This window comes from Miniopterus natalensis, chromosome 2 (assembly GCF_054644295.1).
Source record: "Miniopterus natalensis isolate mMinNat1 chromosome 2, mMinNat1.hap1, whole genome shotgun sequence".
NCBI lineage: Eukaryota > Metazoa > Chordata > Mammalia > Chiroptera > Miniopteridae > Miniopterus > Miniopterus natalensis.
The window spans coordinates 165,530,329-165,554,179 of NC_142082.1; the positions used below are offsets into that span (position 1 = coordinate 165,530,329).

Genomic DNA, 23,851 nt, shown 5'->3' on the forward strand with positions numbered 1-23,851 from the left:
ATTAGTTTTATGAGAAATGATTTTTATAGCACTCAGGTCAGCAGATACATGTCCCCACCCCACACTTTCTATAATAAAGAGACCCCTTGCAATAAGCAAACATCTAAACCAAGTGTTGGTTCAGCGCCCCATCCTTTCTTTTGTCCCTTCGTGGGTAGTGTCACTACCCAGCATCTAGCACAATCTTTTCCACATAGTAGGTGCTTTGTAAAAGTATTGAATTGGTTGTCTTGGTAATCTGCCTTCAGATTATTTGTGTTTGTAACTTAATCTGAGATGGAAGATACTCCTTTCTGTTGCTATGGACACCTTTCAGTTACCATGAATTTTGCATAGGTGCATGCTCATACTGCAGAGTTGTATATTCGAACACCTTGGGTAAGGCTGAGTCTTGAATGTGGCCCAACTGTGATCCTGATTTCTTATGTATAGTCTGAGTCGAACACTTTTAACCTCGATCAACCAAAGACAAATACAGCACAGCAAAGAGGACTGGTGAGGGACGAGATGATCTGGCAGGCTTTATACCTTTCTATTTTATTTGTTTATATATTTTTATTTTGAGTTTCTGGGCTTTGTGCCTCTGCTTCTTACAACTAAAAGTGCAGGCAGACATTTCAAGTTCATTCACGTGGACATTTTAAATATGAATATAAATGATAGCTGAAATTATATAAATTATTGTTAGACTACTTTGTTTTGATTTGAAATGTGTGAGACCTGTGAACATGGGCTATGCTGCTAGTTCAACCACTGATCCACATGATTTTTTAAAAGACATTTTACATCAGTTTTAGGCTTACTGCAAAATTGAGAGAGGCACAGAGATTTCCCATATATCCGCTTCCCCGACACATGCATATTCTCCCCCATTATTAACATCTCCCACCGGAGTGGTACATTTGATACAGCTGGTGAACCTTCATTGAAACAATAACCACCCCGAACCCACAGATTACATTAAGGTTCATTCTTGGAGTTGTATGTTCCATGGGTTTGAACAAATGTATAATGACTTGTATCTCCCATTATAGTATCACACAGAGTATTTCTCACTGCCCCCACATCCTCTGGGCTCCATCTATTCATTTCTCCCTACCTTCAACTCCTGGCAACCACCCATCTTTTTATTGTCTCCATAAATATTATGGAGACAATAAATTGATATTATTTAGCTGGAATCATACAGTATGCAGCATACGCAGATTGACTTTTCACTTAGTAACATAAGTTTCCTCATGTCTTTATGGCTTGATCGCTCATTTCTTCTTAGCGCTGAATAACAGTCTGTCGTCTGGATTTATCACACTTTATCTCTTCACCTGTGAGAGGACATCTTGGTTGCTTGTTTGCTTCCAAATTTTGGCAATTATGAGAAAAGCTGTTAATTATTTTTCTAGCATTATATAGTAATGAGCTGGAGTAGAAAAAAAAATGAATAAAAGTAAACAGGAAAGGTAAATGAGTGCTTGGAGGGTGAGCTGAGTGTCTGGACAGTGGAAAGAACACTGAAAATTCTGAGTTATGGCTGCTGCGCAAAACCATTTTCCCTTCCATCCTGAGAACAGGCTCCCTTAGTGACACAAAGCCCCAGTAGCCATCTGAAAATCTTTTCTCCCACTTTTTCATGCTTACTTATTTCCTGAGGTGGCCATCTCCTTTAGCTACTTAGAAATTGGAGGGAAGATGGTTACTGTTTGACTGCTAAAGGCCAGTTAGGACAATTTAGGATTTTAACTAAAGCAGTAGACTAGGTTATTTATTTATTTTAATTTTTATTTATTGAACTTGGGGTGACATTGGCTAATAAAATTATATATTGCGTGTTCACCACCTCAAGTCAAGTCTCCTCCCATCATCATTTATCCCCCGCTTCACCCTCATCTACTTCCCCACGCCCTTCCCTCTGGTAATCACCATGCCTGTACCTATGAGGGTTTTTTGCTTTTGTTTTTGGTTTTTTGCTTAATCCCTGCAAAAACAAGGACACAGGAGGTAGCTAATTAGTGGAACAGGAAAGCTCCAATGAGATCTTTTGAATTTTTAGAGCCAGGGAATTTAATGATGCTCGGTGGCATGAGGGTTAGGCATTAGGACGAATATCCATGGAGGTGAGAACCTGGCCAGGTGAGGTCTCTGCTCCCAGTAGAGTGATGCAGACCATCCCTCCGGGGGAGCTGGTGGTGGTTCCAGACATCCTGCCGCCTAGGACGGGAAGAACAGCATGCTTCTGTGAAATAATAAACCACTGAGGTTTGAAGGTGTGACCATAAGTTATGTGCTATGTTTGTAGGTGACGAAGTTAACGTTGTCAGGGGCAGATGTGTAAAATATGTGGTTTCCCAAATTTAAAAAAAACCCAACACTTTGCAGGAAAGCAGCCATTAAGTAAATAAATGAATGCTTTATATATTCATGTTATATTTGTATAAGTGTGTTTTGCACAAAAGTGAATTTGGCAGACAAAGTATAAGACCATTCAACATATTCTTCAAATTCCTCACCTTTCTGTTTTTTAACAGCGGCTGTGATGAAGTTTGGTGCTTCCAATATTGTGCTTTTGATCAAAGGCCCATGCTAGGAGCTTCAGTGCTGTCTGAAGTTACTGCTGTTCTCTTCTGATGCTGGTTGTCTTCTCACTTAGGAAGAAATCTGCTTTTTCTAGAAATCAGAACTTAGGAAAACAAGCAAACAGACAAAAAACAACTAGAGCTTAGAGGTAGCAGCTACACAGTTTGGCTTTTTAATCATTAATCTCATTCCACCTCTCTCTAAAACTATGAAAAATCTATAGTCAGTCCTACACTGTAGCCACCTTGTTCATCCAGTGCATTGTGTGGGCATCATATCTTTTCTGTGCGGCAGTGACAATAACGAACAAGATGACACGTGGTACTCACCCTACGGAGTTTATATAGAGGGGACAGACAACTACATACATGTAAAAAAGTGTTCCACAGCCAGCAGCTCTCTGTGGGGCACGCCCGAGCCTTTCCCCACCCCCTCCCCCCAGGCACATTCTCCTCGTCTCTGTCTCCTAACCTCCAAGGGCCCTTCTTTTGCCTCTGTACCTTGTTTCCTGAGCCCATTTCTCCTATGGCTCACTTCTTCTACCTCTGTGACTTTCTAAATAAACTTTCGCTTAGAGTTTGGGGGGGAAAAATATGTTCCGCACCTCTGTGGCCTCCATCCTAGACCTACCCGTCCTCTTATCAGCTACAGGGACGTAAATTAAAACAGAAGAAAGGTTCAACATCACCAATATCTCCAAGGGCAGTAAAATGTAAATAACCAGATCTGAGGTCACAGGATGGTTTTTTTGAGAAGTAAACAGTATGCTGCTATGTGTTTCCCAGCTCCTGAATTGTGTTAATGTGCCCACCCCCACCTCCTAAATGCAACACTCTTTCAAGCACCTGCTCTCCAAAACTGGCATGTTAGGATAGAGAGCCTAGCTCAGTGGTAGGATTTCTGGATTGTAGTCCTGCTTTGGGAGAGAGAGAGAAAAAAGAGCATTTATTTATTTTGAGACCTAAGAAGTCCTATCTGTTATACTAATCTAATTGAATTTTTCCAGGTCTATGAAGTGAGCACTACTCTTATTGAACATATGAGAAAACTGAGGTTTGGAGATTTGGAGTGACTTGTTGAAATTTTTACAGCTAGGCAGGATTTGAATCTTGGACTTCAAATACTAAATTTCACACTTAATAAGAGTTTATATTTGCCAGGTCTGTTTGGGCTCTTTATATAATCTCATTTAATCCTCACAGCATCCTTGGAAGGCTGGTATCACTGCTTCACTGTGGTGAGTCTGACGGTTTAAAGAGGTGAGTGACTTGCCTCAAGTCACGCATGGAATGCAGGCCTGGCATTTCAAGCCAGATCTTTCTGATTCCAGAATTCATGCTTTGTGGCAAAAGGTTTGTTGAAAATCCAGGCCCTTCTAAATTCATAGTCTGTGTTCTATGGAGTCAGTCAGGCCTGACGTTAAACGTGGGTCAAGAGCTAGCCATAGCGTGCACTTTGGCAAGTCAGTTAACCTGTTATGAGTAGTTCCTTCATTTTTAAAAAGGGGGCAATGAGAAATAGCTGTCAGCATTGGGAGGTTTCAATATGCTTATACACACAGTAGGTTCTGTATGCTTATACACCCAGTAGGTGCTCCAGTAAATGCTAGCACCTCTCTCTGCCACCTTTCCACAACCATTACTACTTCTCCCACCCTAACTCCTATCTCCCCTCGGCAGAACTTTATTTATTTATGGCGCTGGGATGGAGGGCTAGGGATCTCCTTTCCCTGCTGTGGGACGGGTCCAGGGTTAGGGTAAAGAGAGAAGAAAATGCCCAGCAGCAAGGATTCCTGTAATGCCCGGCTCTGCCCATGAAACTTTGCTTACGTTATCGAATGAAATTAGTGTCCGGGAGGTGTTTCAGCTGACTGCCGCACATGGTGACAAGTGGCAGACCTCAGTGGTGATTCAGAGGTTAAGGATTTCACCAGAGGGCAGAAGGAGGCCTGCTGAGGGCCAGACAGCAGGCAGCATAACCGAAACTGGGTCCCAGGGTCCGCACGTCCCGTCCCAGTAGAAGGTGTTTGTCGTTAGTTTGGAGGGGAGGGGAGAGACATGAGCAAACTGAAGCGTGGGTAGGTCATCCCAAGCTCCATGTTTAGTGGTGGCTTTAGGTCGCTAAGGGAAGAAAAAAACAAGCAAGGAATTTGGTCAGAGCCTGTTGAAATAGGGTGAGTTGGCTTCTACGTAACTGCCCCTTTGGTTCCCCACCTCACCCCTCTTCCCCAGACTCCACAGTAACGGCTGTTACCTGATTTGAGAAGCAGCTTAAATGGGTTTCATGGACCTGTGACAAGGCCTGTGTGAAAGGAAAGCGAATATCTGACTGGTAGAAACAGCTACAGAAATGTATTTCTTTTAGCTGGTGGGTTGTAGATATTCATGGAGTAAGATTCATGGACAAAACTCAAGCATAGAAATAATTCACCAGTATCTCTTCTTAAATAATCAAATGTGAACATTTTCTCTCTTTTTAAAAAAACTCTCTATTGTTGGAAGTATTACAGATGTCCCCTTTTTTTCCGTCCCTTAGACCCCCCTCCGCCTCGCTCCCACTCTGTCCCCAGAATGTGAACATTTTCACACACAGCTTTTCTGGAGAGCATTTGTTAATATATGTTGAAGTTCTTTAATGTATATATTCTCCTACCCTCTAATTTCCTGTCTAAAAATTTTCCTAAGAAAATAGTCAAAGGTACAGGCCAAATATTTTTTATACTAGCAAAATATGAACAACGTAAACGTCCCCCAGTAGGGGATTGACTAAATAACTTATGATAGTGTCCATGTGGGTAATAATTATATGGTTTTAAAAATCATATTTTAGGTACATTTTTTTGAATGAGGAAACATTTATTAGAAAATAATAGATCAAACACATTGTGTGTGAAGTGACATTGATCCTAATAGTAAACAAATAAAACATAGATTTTGATAATGTCTGGATAAAAAAGTAGGAGAAATACACCAAAATTTTTATAGTGGAATTATGGATGTTTTAAAAATAATTTCTAAGTGCATTTATCTGCAAAAAACATAATGAAAAAAAGAAATAATCTTTTATTTTCCAAACAGTAGCATACAAGGGAAAGTTTCTGTCAGATGGGCTATTAAGAGCTAAAGAACTTAGTCATGATACTTCTTACATATAGTATATATACATATTTATACATTTACATTTTAATCATTTGTTTTTACTAGTAGTTTCTTTTAAGTAGGCTAGCTTTTGCTAAAGATATTAGTTCTTGTTTTCCTGAAAGCTGTGTTCCTTTAGTCCTGGAGTGTTGACTTTAAACGCAGTTTTGCAGAGTTCCAAGTAGCTGGTTAGCTGAGATGAAGGAACATATAGCTCATGACCATCTTTCCTTCCCATCAGCATCAGCTTTCATCATGCAGTTTCCTCTCATCACTTTGGTCAAGAGGAGGGGCGGGTGACTGAAGCTGGGGTGCTCTTCAGAGACAGTGCATTTCTGCGCCTCCTCGTTTTCCCCGGCGCGTTCTCCACCCGCGTCACTGCACCCGCAGACGCAGGTAACATTCGCTGTTTCTCCCTCAGCCTTTGTACCTGAGTGCTTATTAGTTCTCCTTAGAAAGAAAAACATTCTAGGAAGAAAGGACTTTAGGGGTATGGTATTTTATTAATTCCAGATGGCCAGGCAAAAGCCTGGGCCTGGTGGGAAAGCGTTCCTGACTGACGGCATGAGAGCTCCCCGAGCTCTGGAGGGAATGTGCAAACCAGTTCAGCGCTCACAGGAAGGTGGTTTTCTTTTTCTAATGTGCTATGATTTGTGTTTAGTGTTATCAGATAAAGAAGAGGGATTTGAGGAGTTGATTACTTTTAATTTGGACGTAAGGATTTACGTGTTATTTTATCCATCTTGAAGACTCCTTTTCCTTAGGATATTGGAGAAAATGTGAATAGTGAATTTTAGAAAATTTTGTAAATTAAAATAAGATTTTAAAAGGACAGAGTAACATGTGCGATTTGTTTTCTGTCCTCTCTGTTTCTTGTATATCATCTTTTCATATTGATTAATGTAAGAAGCAAGGTACAATTTAAATATTTATTATGTAACAATTTCTTTTTTATATTGATATATATTAATAAATTGAATTCTTTATAGATATTACCTAATGATTGCCTTTTAAAAAATTTTACTTTAACATAAACTTCTCTGACAACATCATACACAGGAAGGTTATTTCTAAAATTTTAATGTGCATGTAGTTCTTTGAGATGAAAAATGCAGGTGTTGGCTCCAACCTGAAATTTTTATTCAGTACATCTTGCATGGGGCACTGGATATCTGGAATGTTAACCAATCTGTAATCTTAGCTCTCAAGTAATTCTTTTGCTGATGGGATAGGGGATACACTTTGGGAAACATTCTGGTCAAGTTATGTTATAATTGAAAAGAATACATGAACTTTTTAATATTTATATATAAAATTGAATGTGAATATTGTTTTTTATAGTTAAGATATTTATATTTTTCAGAATTTCAAAACTGCAGAATTTTTGTGTTTTGAATAGATAATTTTAAAGGTGTTTCAGTCATTTGGGATGGTACCAATTTTGCCTAACATTTGTACATATATGTTGAACATTTTGAGTTAGATTAGCGAGGTGAGTAGGACCCAGCTTATTCACTCTAATGGTGAATATTTTAAAAATTCTTTTCATATTTTTTAATAATCATGGGTGTAATCTTATATAATTGTCTTATATAATTCAGTCTCAGTCTATGTGCTTTAGACATTCCAAGTAGTTCGTGAACACGCATTCATATTACAGGCAGACATACATGCATATCTCTTGTTTCTGGTATGTTTCTACACACTGACATTTAAAATTTTCATTAGATAGAAATCATCCTGATGCAAGGTTTTAATACAAAACATTTTTCTCTTTGTACTCTAGAGATGAGCAATCAGGATGTAATTTATTTAACCCCGACATTTCTTCAGTCTTCTTCAGAGTCACAAAATATGTTAAGGCCTGGTGGTACTCAAAGGCCTGGGAAAAGTGGTGACAAAGGTATTTGTTTTAAGCATCTGGATTTAACTGTCTCTTATGGCTTGTCAAACTCTCAAAGTTTGAAAACAAAAGTTTCTATCCATACTTCAGGATCTCAGATGGTAATACAAAACCATAAGGATTGTAGTAGTAGAACAAGTCTTTTCTTTTTATGTGTGTGAGAGTGGAAAACTTAATGAATTCTTTTAAATTTGAGGGACTAATAGAATGTTTTCTTTCAAATTTGTTCAGAGGAATTTTTGAGGCCTTTAAAAGTAAAGAATAGCCCTGGCCGGGTGGCTCAGTTGGTTGGAGTGTGTCCCGTACACCCGGGTTGCAGGCTTCATTCCGGGTCAGGGTGTTACGGGAGACAACTGATCGATGTTTCTCACATCAGTGTTTCTCTCTCTCTCTCTCCTTCTCTTTCTCTCTCAAATCAGTTAACAAACACATCTTCAGGTGAGGGTAAAAAAAAAAAAGAGCATAGCATCTCAAGAAAACATCACATTTCCTAGACAAATAAAAGTATAAGAGAATGGTTAAGAGATGAAAAACATGATTTTATTCAGACAAAAGATACTTTAGATGTCTTAAATATTTACTGAACTTTGATGGCAATGAAGCTGCAAGTATGTTCAAGTAAAGGAGCATTCTAATTTTTCTGTTCTCTCTCTCTCCTTTCAAATATTGTCACAAATTCTAAATTGAGAATAACTTTTACTGCTTTAATATAGTGATGATAAGAGATACAGCTTTCAGATACTGAGGACACGAACGTAGGAAGACAAACAGCATCGTCTAGTGAAAAACAGAATTGATGAGAAAGAAAGGAAAGCTGATTTCTAGAAATACCTTGAAGATGAACCGCAGCCGCATTTGCAGCTTCAGAACCTCCACCCTTGGCTACCAGTTTCTCCAGAATGTTGGCCGCCTTTCCCTTCCTCCTCGGTTAGCTGTGGCCACAGCCGGGAGTGCGCAGGCCAGGACGGACTTCCCGTCCTCTGTGCCTTGGAAAGGGACGCACTTCTGAAATCCTAGAGCTGTTCTTGTGCGTAGGATTTCTACCATGGCGTGTGTCAGTCAGAAACCTTAAAACTGTAACTACGTGCTAGATTCCAAATTTAGATCAACTTGGATGATATCATTTCGTAACATTTTTAGAGAACATTTGCCCCTTTGTTTCAAATGGTGGCCCAGTGAAGGTTAGCAGTGGGCCGAGCTCTACCCCTGCTGATTATTGCCTTTTCTTTTTTAAAGGGTTTTCAGTACCCTGGCGTCTCGTTGCAGTGGCTCTTGGGATCCTCTGTCTACTTCTAATGATGACAGTCATAGCGCTGGGGACAATGAGTAAGTAATTGAAGTCACCCTTTGAGTGAGAGGCGTGGCACTAGTGTCCGATTTTGCAGGTATTACCTGCTCCGTCCGTTGTTCCCTGACCGTGATAAGGGGATGTTTCAGGTGCCTCTTGCCCGCTTGCTTTGCCCCAGACACATCACAGTGCTCTTGCCGCTCCGCTGGCCTGTTCCAGCGACCCTCATTCTTCCCCATGCACGGTAATGTTCCTTTTGATACAGGACTTGGTAATATTCTGTGTCCTGAGTTTAGATCATTGTGGATCTTAGATAAACATTCTTTGAGAAACAACTGTTCAGAAGAAATTGTGGCTTTCTCTTATTTTTCTAAGAATACAATGATAAAATGATTTGCTAAAAAGAGAGATCCCATACATGGATGCTAGAATCTTGAATTCATCAAACTTTTATGTTTCATTTGAATTCCTTGATATCTTTAGAGAAAATCACTAATATATTACTCTCAGATAAAATGACATATTTGGGTCTCCCTCCTTTCTCTTGTGGATATGCTACTGAATAATAATGGTGCTATTTATGTTTCTTAGCACAGGTTTTCACACTCAGATATGTTGCTAAATGTTGCCTGACCGATGTTTACTTTGGCACCTATTTTGAAATAATGTGCTAACTATTAAAATGAAGTAAAACTGAATGGTAAGGTGTTGCCATCATAATCTCATTCAGATCTCTTATTTTATTTAGTCTGCTCTTAAGTTGCTGATAGTGAGAAGATTGAAGTTTCCGTTTTTATGGTCAATTTCCTGAGGTGTAATGGTCAATTTACTGAGGTGCAACTTCCTAAATGTCAAATTGCTAATTAAAGTAATGAAATGGGTTGATTGTCAAAATGAGATTTTTCTCTCTTTAATTTCAACATTTATGCATTATGGGTACAGTTTTGTATTATATCTATTCTATTAATTTCAGTTTTTCAGTATGTTCAAGAAAAACATCAGCAGGATGAAATTCTACAAGATCTCAGAGAAAAGTACCACAATATGCAAAATGAAAACTACTTAACAAAGCAACTTTTGAAAAATATGACTTTGGCATCTGATAGTCTAGAAAATAAAAACCTTCAGGGGAAAAGTAAACTAGTCTCACTCTTAAGAGAAAATAAAATATGTCATAGAAAGAAGAAAACCTTTCCAAAATCCTTGCAAAATACAGGTATGAAGGAAATCTTCAGTGAGAGACTGTATGATTTTTCATTGTTTCTTCTGCAGGAGCTTCAAAGCTAATGGCAGGCTTCTGACATATGCTAGTTATCTAGGTCTACTGGAAATTTTAAATTTGTGCTTCTTAGAAAGAATATGGCTATTGGGGTTGCTTATTTTAAGTGTGGAATTGAGACCCTAGAAACCATGTTTGGATTAGTAGACCCATGTATTTCCCAAAATTCAATGGCAGTGCTTGCATGCCTATTGTTCCCAGAAAGTGAAATAGTATGTTAGCTCCCCTGAAAATTCAGATCATATTGGACCTGTGGTCAAATTAGTCACTTCTACTTTGTTGCTGACGTTAAATATGGATGCTACCAATAAAAATAGACTTAGGCTGCAATGGGCACAAGGCCTTTTATTTGGATGCTGTTGTAAACATAATTGTGTGTGTGTATCTGCCTGTCTGTCTTTCCATTCTGCCTTGACTTTAGATTTTTGGCCTGTTTGTGATCAATATGTACTCCCTCCAATGCAGCTGCAAGATTTGTGATAGTGTTGATGTTTGTGCAACTCTGTGTGGTGATACCTATAAAAAAATTGCAAGAGATTAAAATATTAGTTTCATACAATACATTTTCTTATCATGCATAACAATGGAGTGAATTGACCTGGTTATCAACAATTAATACATATTTGTTTAGGGTTTAGAGTTTACAAGGAGTTTTTGCATATTTAACCTCATTTAGGCATGGTGATCAGTGGAAATTATCATCTCTATTATTAAAGCATTAATTTGGTATTGTAAAATATATAAGAGAAAAAATCCAAATAATGTTTATTTTATTTAGAAGTCATTCCAGAAATGTTTTTGAATTTTATTATTCTTTAAGCAGCTTATTGAGGTATTAATAATATTTTTAAAACTGTACATACTTCATGTATACAATTTGATGAGTTTGGACATATACAGACACTTGTAAAACCATCCACAATTAGGGTAATATCTCCAAAAGTTTCTTCACGTCCCTTTTTTCTTTTTGTGGTAAGAATACTTAACATGCAATCTATCCTCTTATCAAGTTTTTAAGTGCACAATGCAATACTGTCAACTATAAAAACCATGTTGTACAGCAGATGTCCAGAACTTATTCATCTTGCATAACTGAAACTTCACACCCACTGAGCAACTGCCCTTTATCCCTCCTACTCGCCCCGTAACCACCACGCTACTTTCTGTTTCTCTGAGCTGCACTATTTAAAATACCTCATGCAATGGAATCATGTAGTATTTGTCCTGTGTCTGGCTTATTTTATTTAGCATAATACCCTCAAGGTTCATTCATGTTGTTACATATGGCAGGATTTCCTTCTTTTTAAGGCTGAATCATACTTCAAATATGTATAGACCACATTTTTTTTGTTTTAATCCGTTCATCTGTTAACAGACACTTGGGCTGTATCCGTATCTTGGCTACGGTGCATAATGCTGCATTGAACTTGGGAGTGCAGATAGCTCTTGGCATTCCAGAATCTTGATGAACCTCATATCATCATTCTTGAGAGCTATTAAGATTTTATTTAGTTATGGATGGCTGGTAAATATATTGCTCTGCTGAACAGAATGCCAGATAACAAGAAGTTTAACATTTTACCTTATATGTTGTAGGCAAACTCAGTGAAGAAGACTGGTCCTGTTGTGGAGTAAATTGTTACTTATTTACCATCGAAAAGAAAAACTGGAAGGGATGCAAACAGACTTGTCAAAATTATACATCATCTCTTTTGAAAATAGATGATGAAGAGGAACTGGTATCATGGATGATTATATTCACTTTTATTCTCTTGGACTCTGTCTCACACCCTCAGACCCAAGATATTGAGGATGGGGGAGGGGCCTAGAGAAAGGGACCTTCAGCTATTCTTTGTGTTGTGTCTGTTGAGGGAGCAAACACTGTACAGTTAAGAGTCTCCCAGGAGACTCTGCCTACTAATAGAACATGATCTTACTACTTACTAAATATTCAATACATATTATCTGCCATGAGCATTATTATGTCCAAAATGGAAACCTCTTTGAGGATGCAGTTTGGGTCTTTGCAATCATCTTTCTTTCAAGAAAATCACTCCCCCCCCCCCCCCCCAGTCCAAGGGGTCAATGGGGGGAAAAGGGGGACATCTGTAATTCTTTCAATAATAAAGAGAAATTTTAAAAAAAGAAAGGAAAACTACTCACAGAGAAATATGCCTCTCCTTTAATAAAGTATTTAATTGTTTGGTAAATACAGGCTGGACCCAGCAGTTATTTCTCTCAATAAAGTGGCAACTAAAATCCTGGAGTAACATGATCTAGTAGTTACTACAAGGAATCCAGGAACCAGATTGCTTGTGGTCAATTCCAGCCCTGGCACTTACTGGTTGGTAACCTCTGGTACAATACTTAACCTCTCTTGCCCTCAGTTTCCCCATCTATGTAATGGAGATAATGATGAGGGACAGATGACAATTTTACGAATTAGCCTCATAGTGATTTTCATAGCATCTGCAGGTAACATTTACTTGGTCAATATTGTTATATATTATATCAAGATGTATATCTTTCAAAAAGAATTGTGAAAGGATAACATACAGTGATACGATATCAAAATTATCTTTTTGATTTATTACTAATAAAAACTATCCACATACACACAATGTGTTTTTACAGAGAAATGTTTGCAACAGCTATTTATCATTTAGAAAAACAACACAACATTTATATAGAAATCTAATAAATGTTTTAATAATACACAAGAATTTTATGTTGTCAAATCAAAATATTTTCTGTGTTTGATGCAGTAAAATCCAGTTAAATTTAAACCTATATTTCAAAAACATACTCAGTCATTTAATCAGACATTATGTAATATATCACTTTGATATAGTACATTTTTGGACTAGTAAATATTTCTAAATTCTCCTTTTTCCTTTACCCCTTCCAAATACTAAACTATAGCAAAGCTCCTTCTTGTGAGGCTGAAGGCTTTCATGCACACCTCCCCACATAGGCTTGTTAGTTTAATATATTGGTTTTGAAGATTTCTTCTTTGATTTAAGAACATGTCATAATTATTTTTCTATACCCTTATTTTTTCGGAGCATGATTTTGAATCAGTTCATGAAGTATCATAAATTATTAATATGTTAACAAATTTCTTACTGTTAGATATTTAAATTTTAATATTTTTCCTTTTTTTTTTTTTTTAAATCCTCACCTGAGGTTATTTTTCCCATTGCTTTTCAGAGAGAGTGGAAGGGAGAGAGAGAGAGACACTGATGTGAGAGACACATTGATAGGTTGCCTCCCGCACGCACCCCAACCAGGGCCGGGATGGAGCCTGCAACCGAGGTTCGTGCCCTTGGCCAGAACCAAACTCGGAACCCTTCAGTCCGCCGGCCAGCGCTCTAACCACTGAGCAAAATCTGCTAGGGCTTTTACTACGTTTTAAATAATCTTTGACACTCAGCCATTTTTGACATAAATAATTTACTAGGAGAAAGTTGTGTTGGAAAATGAAAATACAGGGATTGGGGGTGGAAAGGTCTTTCTGGGAAGAGGTATGCAGGATGACTTGGGGAGCAGCAGAGGACTAGCCAATTTTCCTATTTTCATCTAGCAGATGGAAATTTAGTCACATGATATGTTTTGATTCCTTGATAGGCCTTCCTTCAGTCCCAGGCATACCAAAATAACTACTGGATTGGATTATCATATAATGAAGAGAACTATAAATGGGAATGGATTGACAAGGGCACATCTGGAATGTAAGTCTCTGGAATGCATTCAAACTCCAACATTGATGTTGGGGTTGGAAGTACTGTGTCTGAAAAGAATTTTCTCTAATTTCACACGGCTGAACTCATTTTCAAGTAGAAGTTATTGGTAAGAATAAGTAGAATGATTAAGAAAGTGTTTTAAGAAGTATAGTTAAAAAGGAAGAGAAGTATCATATAGGGTTATTAATAATAAAATTATGATGCTAAACACATGCTCAAAAGAATGTGTGTTATGAGGTGCACAGAATTTTAAAAAATCTTAAAGTGATATGAAGTGATTGGATCATCCTGATTTAGCCATAGTGATCCCTCCCATAACCACAAATGAGTATTTTGAGTATCCCCAAAATTCATTTGACACTTCTTTATTACTTTACATATATATGTTTATATATTATTTATAAATATAAATTTATGCGAGTACACACACACGCACACACACAACTTCACTATAGTCCTACTTAGAAGTGTAGTATTTTGTAAACTCTTGGGTTTACATTAAGATATAATCTGCTCAATGATTTTTAAAAAAATCATAAGTATTACATTTTTATTTCTAGGAATTCTGTTATATGTTTTCAAATCTTCTTGCTAGTTACCCATTTTTTCAAGCTGTCTTTTGTTTCTTTAATGATAATAAACATACTTATTTTACTTGGTATTAGATAATTCTAATATTTGAAGTTTTGTGGGTCTAATCTATTGTATCTGCTGGGTTTTGTTCATGATGCCATTTTCTGTGTAGTGTTCAGTGTTTTGTTTTTTTTTTTTCTTTTTGAGCTGCTGTGGAAATTATTTGAGAACTGAAAAGGTGACTTCCTCAGGAAAGAATTTGCTTTTGTTGGATGCCTTGGGGCCTTATGAATCTGGGCCACTTTTTTTTCCCCCTCCCAAATATGTTTTTATTGATTTCAGAGAAGAAGGGAGAGGGAGAGAGAGAGATAGAAACATCAATGATGAGAGTCATTGATTAGCTGCCTCCTGCACGCCCCCTACTGGGGATCTGACCTCCATCTGCCGGATTGTAGGTCGATGCTCAATCGCTGAGCCATGCTGGCCAGGCTGGGCTGGGCCACTTTTAATTTTAAATTTGGGCCCTGCAAGCCACGTAGTTCTGAGCTGCAAACCTACACAAGATGTCATGCAGAAAGTTACCTTGACATATACATAGCCTATGAGTACACTCCAGGCAAACTCTCTCAGAGGTCACAGAGCAGAAGGCTCATGGGCCATAGTAGGAGGCTCAGATTGCAGAGTTAATGAAATCAATGTAAAGCACATTACACTCTGCTAGAGGAAAGACTTGGGATAGCTTGTCACACTTGAGTGGGGTGGGATAGGTTGTCACACTTAGGATAAGTTGCAAGCAAATGAAAGGATCACTTGATTCCTGGGCTATACAGTCTTCATATGGCCTGACTCAACCTGCTGCAAAACCCTTTTCTGATGGTGTGGTTTCTAACCCTGATTTGAGATCTGAGTAACGGGCAGAAGGTTCTTGCGGCCGGCACACACCTTTTCTGAATCAGGGAGATGCAGGAGCGTGGTCAGCCTGGCCACAGGAGCAGCTTTCCAGGTAACCCGATGAGCGGCCACGGATTTTGTGTTTCTTGGGCAGAGGGTTAGAATAAGCGTCGCCAATGGAAGGTGAACTTAAGACCTCATGGATGTTGAGTATCTCTGTGCATCATGAATATTTCGTGCATGCTATTTAGTGTTAGTTGGTTCTTTCTTCCTTTCCTATGTTCAGCACACATGAGCTCTACTTATTGTATCTATACCTTAACATGTCTCCTGGTTACTAACTTACTTATCCATGTTTAACATGTCTTATGTGTTCTGCCTGTGCCTCCTAAGCTGTTTAGTTTCATTTATCTTATTTGTTTCTTTCCCCTTTTCCCTGCAGCAGATTTGAATATGCTTAAATAATACAGCAGGTGCAAATTACCCGAGGGATGGTTTAGGATTTTGAATTCTTAGGCAGGCTTAGTCTTTTGCTCTTCTGCTTGAATCTAAGGTTCAAGACGGTTCTCGGGTGTTTACACTGAAAATCGATCCCTCTGGCGCCTCGACCCTGTGTAGCTTGTCTTCTCTGTAGGGTGGAGGGTGGATTCCTTGTTCCACATGCCACACCGGTCAAGGGAAAACTGGCTGCGGCTCTTCACTCGCCCCTCCGGGTTCCCATCCTTTACTTAACCCTTCACCGGAGTGTGAATTTGCTTCTTGCCTGCCAGTTCATAAATTTATTTGAGAGGTTTAAATTTTTTGTATTCAGCATTTCGTTATTATTATTGTTATTATTTTTTTGAGAGAGAGAGAAGGGAGAGGGAGAGACAGAAACATCTAGGAGAGAAACATTGATCGGCTGCCTCCTGCACGCCCCCGACTGGGGATCGAGCCCGCAACCCGGGCACGTGCCCTGACAGGGAATCGAACCAGTGACCTCCTGGTACATGAGTTGATGCTCAACTGCTGAGCCACGCCAGCCGGGCATGTATTCAGCGTTTTTTATTGTTTTTAGTAGAAAGATTTCTGGTACCTAATCCACCATGTTTCTGAAATAGAAGCCCTGCTTTTAGATATTTTTTGAAGTATTGTCTTGTTTTTAGCTAATTAGCTATGAGATTGGGAAGGAACAGAAATGAAACAAATGAAAAGATTGATTAAACAACCTCATTTCTGACTACATTTCAATTCTACATTTTTCTCTGTAGAGTGTATACACATGAGACCTGGTTATCTGTATCATAGAAATTCAGTCCTCTTTTTAATCTCTCACTTTTTGGGAAAAAAAGTAACATAAGAAAGCATGTTTGCTATATCACAATCCCTTAGCAATACTGAAAGGGAATTTTGCCTTCTGACCCAAAATGTCCAGTGTGGAGTAAAATGGGAGACTGTGGGTGTAATCAAGAGACTGAGTGAGATTCTATTTGATGGGTGAAGAGCCAAAGACAATCTTTTTATGATGAAGTTATGACTTACATTTGCATATTCCTGATCTTTAGGCAACTGACTTAAAAAATGATTTATGTTATTGTAAGCCCCAGAATTAAACAGTTGACCATACATGTTTTCTGTTTTCCAGTCACTCTACAATAATGAATATGGCCTCTGGGAGAGGAAAATGTGCATTTTTAGCCTCAACGAGAATAACAACTGTGGATTGCTTTGGAACCTACAATTGTATCTGTGAGAAGAGAATTTTCCCTGCTCTTAAATAAATATGCTTTTACCATACACAAAGAGGAAAAGGTAGAATGGAATTTTATTATTTTAGTGTGTTTCCTAAACACACTAAATAATATGTGATTACTTAACAAAATGATGTTTTTGACTGCAGGGCTTGGTCCATTGTGGAAACGGAGATGAGCTGGAAGGGAAGAAAATGCTCTTTCGGACAACAATTTGAGAGATCAGACGTCATGGGTCTTCTCAGAGGAGAGAAAGTTGCCTTTGGAGAGAAGTTACCCCTCTCTTCAGTGGACCTGCGGAATTGTTCTCTTTCTCTTTCCTGGAACTACTCACAGAACCAATAAGAAAACTCATAAATACCTGGGTCTTCTCCTTATTTTTAGGATAAGTCACTGCAATAACCTCTGGCTTTGAGAGATAGCACAATTAAGAACTAAAAACAAAAAGATATCTTCCTCCCCCCCCCACTCATCTAGATGCTTACTTCTCATCTTTAAAAATATATTTTGCTATAATTTCAAACTTCCTGAGTAGTTGAAACAATAGTATAAGGAACTCTCATATAACCTTTACCCATAGACCATTTGTTTATATTTTACTATCTGCACTTTATTGGCTTCTTTCTCTCTCCCCTTGCTGATCTGTTTGATAATAAATTGGGAATATTATGTCCTTTATCTAAATATTTTACAAGAACAAGGACTTACTCTGGTATAACCATAGCCCAGTTATCAAAATCAGGAGATTTAGCACTGATATAGTACTATGCTTTCTCCACATTCCATATTTAAATTTTGTCACGTGTCCCAACTTGGGGACTGGGATCGAACTATTAAGGAAATGCAAATCAGAACTACAGTGAGATGCCACCTCACACTTGTCCGAATGGCTGTTAAGAAGACAGGTCATAACAAGTGTGGGAGAGGTTGTGGATCTAAGGGAGCCCTCACTCAGTGCTGGTGGGAATGTAAACTGGCACAGCCACTGTGGAAAACAGTATGGAGGTTCCTCAAAAAGTCAGAGTTACCATATGACCCAGCAACCCCTCTTATGGGCGTCTACCCCCCAAAATGGAAAACATTTATTTGCAATGTCATATGTACCTCTGTTTTCATTGCAGCATCATTCACAGCGCCCAAGATATGGAAACAACAGAAGTATCATGTCCCTCAGTAGATGACCGGACAAAGAACATGTGGTACAGATACAATGAAACACTAGTCAGCCATGAGAAAAGACGAAACATTGCCCTTTGCAACAACACAGGTGGATCTTGAGAATATCATGCTAAACAAAATGTCAGAAAGCGAACCGTATGATTTCACTCCTATGTGGGATATAAAACTGAAGGCAACAAATGAACAACCAAGACAAAAAACAAACAAAAACTCATAGACACAGACAACAGGATGGTGATTACCGAGGGGAAGGAGGGTGGGGCTAGTAAAGGGAGTAGGGGGTCGAGTATATGATGGGGAAAGATTTGACTTGGGGTAGTGGGCACACAATGCAGCATACAGATGATGTGTTATAAATTGTATACCTGATGTGTTACAGAATCGTACACCTGAAAAGTAAATATACTTTTATTTACCAATGTCACTCCAATAAATTTAATGAAAAAAATGGCAAAGCTTCCTGTTGGTACTTGAAAGGAATAATACCTATTGCTTTCAGCCATGTAACAACAATTAAAAAGAATAAAACGTGATGATTTAAAAAAAAAATTACACTGTATATTGACTATTCCAGAATCTTTTATTTTCTCAAAATCTCTTCAAAAATACCCGATTGAGATTGCATTGAATCTGTAGGTTAATTTGGGAGAATTGACATCTTAATAATATTGAGTGTTAGAATTCATGAACATGATTTATCTTTCCATTTAGTTAGGTCTTTAATTTCTCCCAACAATGTGGTGCATTTCAGGATATATGTCTTATATATATTTTGTTAAATTCACATTGTTGATACTATTGTAAGTGGCTTTTAACTTTTTTCAAATTATTTGTTGTTAGTTTATGGAAATAAAATTTTTTTTGGTAAATTGATGTTATCTTGTTAATTTAATTATTACTCCCATTAGTTTAAAAATAAATTCTTTGTAGATTTCCAAACTAGGAGGGGCCAGATCTAGAGTTAATGGGCAGGACTGCATATCATTTGGAGGCCTGATATTTGAGGCAGATACAATGATTAATTGGGCTTTGTGTTGTAGGAGAGGAAAAAAATTAATTACCCTACCCCTCTAGATTTTAAGACTAAATTGAGATGAGACAAATTAACAGGATAAAAACCACATTTATTTTATTTTAATCCCCACCTGAGGATATTTTTTTCATAGTTTTTCAGAGAGTGGAAGGGAGAGAGAGAAACATCGATGTGAGAGAGACATGTCGATTGGCTACCTCCTGCGCAAGCCTGGGGATGGAGCTTGTGCAGGAGGTGGGGATTTAGCCTGCAACCGAGGTACATCCCTTGGCCGGAATCAAACCCAGGACCCTTCAGTCCATGGGCCAGCACTCTAACCACTGAGCAAAACCAGCTAGGGCAAAATCCACATTTAATTATGTATGAAAGGGGATCCATAAGAATATACAGTCAGGCAATCAAAGCTGATATGATATTCTGAGCTAAGGTGAGGGGGGTAGTGGTCTGGGACTTCAAAGTGGTGGAGAAACAATTCACAGGTAAAAATCTGTTACATGAGTAAAAACTGCTGTTTTTTTGTGAAGCCTTGGACAGCCTGAAAATGTACCATCTTGTACTTTCTGGAAAAACAAATGTTTGGTTAAATAACCTCCGTCATGTAGAGACAATGGGACACAGAGAGGACTTGGATCTCCAGGTCCTGCCAAGCTTCCCCCCTCCATCCAGCCCCCCGACTCCCCACACCCAGCCCATATGCTTTGTAGTTATTCTAATAATAGCTCTCTTCCTGGAACAGGCCCTCTATCTAAATTTTTTTAGTTAGTAAAGGGGGAGGAGAATGAAATACTTCCTGAGTTTTCTGTTTCTTAAAAATAATCAGCTTAAAATAACCCTTAGGCCAAAGAGATGTATCTTGTGGCAGCAAGTTTTGCGACCCTGCCGCGTCTCTCCTGGGGGGAGGGCAAGGGCCTCTTTGCTGGTAGCGGACAGTGGCTCACATGAGGCGGGGGCGCGACGCCGCGGCCTGGCTGCGGAGGGGCGCAGGAAAGGGGGGCGGTGAGTGCGGGGGGCCCGCCCCTCCGGCCCGGCGGTGCTCGGGGCTGTCCCTCCCTCCCCCAGCTCGGCTTGCGCCGCGGGGGAGCGGACTCCTCCAGGCTGCGTTTCCCGGCGTCTGACCAAACAGCGCCCCAGGAAAACCTAGGGCCTCTGCATGCTTGACGGGGCGGTGAAAATGAGGAAACGGGCGTTCAGTGGGGAGGATGGGGACAAATCCTCGGTGACGCAGAACCTCGTGGGCTGGCCGCTGCTCCGCGAGGGACAAAGCCGGCCACTTGGCCACGGGGAGCGCGGCTGTACAGAAACCGCGATTCTAAGCAGTAGGTGGGGCAGGAGGGGAGAGGAAATGCGTGTGCGGATTTCTTCCCGTCTCGTGTCTCCCATTAGTTGTAGCTGTAGCTGTAGTTCATCCCGAATGCAAACGAGGAACCTGCATTGCAGGGGCCACAGCCGCTGGTGAGCCCCGCTCTCCCATCCTCTGGGGCGGTGCTTGTCAGAGTCCGCAAACCAAACCGCGTCCACAGCTGGACAGGTCAGCTGTAGGCTTGAGACAGGGGAGACACGCAGCCTCACCGGTAAGTGATCAATACCTTTATCATCATCTTATAGATGATGAAAGCAAGGCTTAGTAAGATTATTCAATTAAATAGTTGGAGTCAGGTTGAATCCTGACCTCCTGACTCCACTCTGACTTTCAGCTTCAGCTGAGCTATCTTTGCATTAGCTCAATAGGCTGTGAATAATAATAATTGAGAATAATGGATATTTTCCTGGGTACAAAAGCAGATATATATGTTGTCATAGGCATTGAAAAATGGTGGGTGCAATGCTTTCATGCAAATTATTATTATTAATTATTTAAAATAGGCCTTTTAGTCTGTTACAGTAGCAGTAAGACCAAGAGGAGACACAAATTGAACCTGATTCTTTTTTTTTTAATATATCTTTATTGATTTCAGAGAGAGGAAAGGAGAGGGAGAGAGAGAGATAGAAACATCAATGATGAGAGAGTCATTGATCGAGCCCGCAACCCGGGCATGTGCCCTGACCGGGAATCGAACCCCGTTTGCCTGGATCCCAGGTCGATGCTCAACTGCTGAGCCACGCCCAGCCGGGCTGAACCTGATTCTTAAAAAAAAGTTGAACCTGATACTGAGTTCATTGTCAGAAGGTGGGTGCAGGCTCACGATGTGAAGAGATGATTATCAGAAAGCAATAGTGTGGAACGCATCGTTTTCAGTTTTTCCTTCTTAGATTTTATCTGCCATGTTTTTGTCAGAATCTCAAAGTGGAATCCAGATATTTTACAAAAAAAAATCCTGAGATAACTCAGTGTTCTGAAGTGGTTACTGGACACCCTGAACCTCTATGCTCAATGCAGGTCGTTTTACCCATTACAGGCTCCACCGTGAGTTTTACTTGGGCTCATCTGCTTTTCTTGCTCTTTCTTCTCTTGCTAATCAGCTTAAGAGGCACAGCTGCTCATATTCCAGTCCCGTTAGAATGACTGTCCACTTTCCTGCTCGACTGAGCTCCTTTGTCTCCTATTAGGCCATTTTGGATTACATTAAGCAAATGTCCATTCATCCAAATTGCACCAAAAAAATGTTTTTTACACCCTCTTTCCTAATTTGTATAAATTTTCTTGCCTCAGTAGCAGTTTGCTTTTGTCATGAATGAAAGCAATATAAAACAAACACATTAGTGGCTTTTATCAGGGAGGTCTTAGAAGAAAAGTGAGCATTAAAAAAGAAATATAGATGTAAAGAATTAAAATAGCAATAAATAGGGACCTATCAATAATAGCCTTAAGGACCTTAAGGGAGAGATCAACAGCAATACAGTTATAGTCGTGGACTTTAACACCCCACTGACTTTACAGGATAGATCTTCCAGACAAAAGTCAACACAGAAACAGTGACTCTAAATGGCACACTAGAGTAGATAGATTTAATTGATATTTATAGAACATTTCACCCCAAAGTGGCAGAGTAAACGTTCCTCTCAAGTGCACACAGGACATTCTCAAAGTTAGACCACACGTTAGGACACAGGACAAGTCTCTACAAGTTCAAGAAGATTGAAATCATATCAAGCATCTCGGATCACAATGGCATGAAATTAGAAATCAACTACAGTAAAAACACTCAAAAGCATTCAAATACATAGAGGTAAATAGCATGTTATTAAACAATGAATGGGTTACCAATAAGATCAAGAAAGAAATCAAGAATGTCCTGGAAACAGATGAAAATGAACACACAACTCAAATCTATGGGACACAGTAAAAGCAGTCCTAAGAGGAAAGTTCATAGCACTACAGGCCTATCTCAAAAAGCAAGAAAAAGTTTTAGTAAACTATCTAACCCTACAACTTAAAGAATTAGAAACCTCCCCTGTGAAACTGTCTAGACCAGGGCTTTTTGCTGGGAGTTTTTCTATTACGGCTTCGATATCATCAGTTGTTATTGGCCTATTCAGGTTTTCTGATTCTTCCTGATTCTGTTTTACATGATCTCACTCATATGTGGAATCTAATAAACAAAATAAACTGAGGAACAAAATAGATCCAGAGACATCGAACATGGAACAGACTGATGAGTCTCAGTGGGAAGGTGGGGGTGGGGAGAGATTAATCCAAGAACTTATAGGCGTAACCCATGGACACAGATGACAATGTGGGGAATGCCTGGGGATGGGGTGGGGGCGGGTGGAGGGGATCTGGGGGGGGAAAAAAGGATGATATCTGTAACACTTTCAACAATAAAGATAAATTTTAAAAAACAAACAAACAAACGAAACGTGCTAGCTGGTTTCCAAGGGCAAGTAAGCCTGTGAGAGAGAAAGAGACAGAGACAGGTAGAAAAAAGAAGCTATTTCTTGGTTGGCTGTGAAGAAAACTATGTTCCAGTGGTATGAAGTAGAAGCAGAGGGGTGGTACACCTCTGACTTATTTGAAAAATCTCTCAGGGTGTTAGTTACGATGAAACTAACAGAAGTAAGGCAATGTATACTTTAAGTGTCAAATATGCAAAATGTACTTCAAAGGTAAATAATAAGGAAATCTTTAGAGTCCATTTTTATTCAAAAAGTATTCCTTAAGCAACTACTATGTATAGAAAACTAGGGTAAGTTCTAGATATTCAAAATGACAAAACAAAACACAACAAAAAACTAACTACGTTTACCTTGCTGCCCAGCAAATGACTCAGGCTTGTGGGGATTATTTGGCAGTGGTTCTCGAGATTTCCTGAGCACAAGGATCCTCTGGAGAGTTTGTTAAAAGGCAGATTCCCTGGCCCCTACCCCGTCCAGGCTGATTCTTGTTTAGGAAGGTAGGTTGGACAAACAAGCACAAAAAAGCAGCTTCAGGGCGGTCAGACTTTGGTTCCTTTCACATAACACACTACTAATGAGGAACAACACAGTGACTACATTACGTCATGTCATTGTATTGTGTGTGGCTGATAAAAGGTGTTAATACTTTTCCTCCCACTTTTGAAGTTCTGGCTGGTCTAATTATTAAAT

The 23,851-nt window shown here is 39.2% G+C and overlaps 1 protein-coding gene across 2 annotated transcripts; it reads left to right on the forward strand.

Annotated features, from left to right (window-relative positions):
* The first annotated feature begins 5,956 nt into the window (after positions 1–5,956).
* LOC107543064 (killer cell lectin-like receptor 2) lies at positions 5,957–19,161 on the forward strand. 2 transcript variants are annotated; one of them, XM_087814794.1, is made up of 8 exons: positions 5,957–6,104; positions 7,495–7,611; positions 8,848–8,937; positions 9,873–10,115; positions 11,775–11,917; positions 13,806–13,909; positions 17,010–17,176; positions 17,265–19,161. In XM_087814794.1, exons 2-7 carry the CDS (start codon positions 7,497–7,499, stop codon positions 17,143–17,145), a joined length of 831 nt encoding a protein of 276 aa, XP_087670920.1. In that variant the 5' UTR covers positions 5,957–6,104; positions 7,495–7,496; the 3' UTR covers positions 17,146–17,176; positions 17,265–19,161. The 2 variants fall into 2 exon arrangements, with proteins under 2 accessions (XP_087670920.1, XP_016075960.1); XM_016220474.2 differs by lacking the exon at positions 5,957–6,104 and having other exon boundaries at positions 6,739–7,611.
* The last annotated feature ends 4,690 nt before the right edge of the window (positions 19,162–23,851 follow it).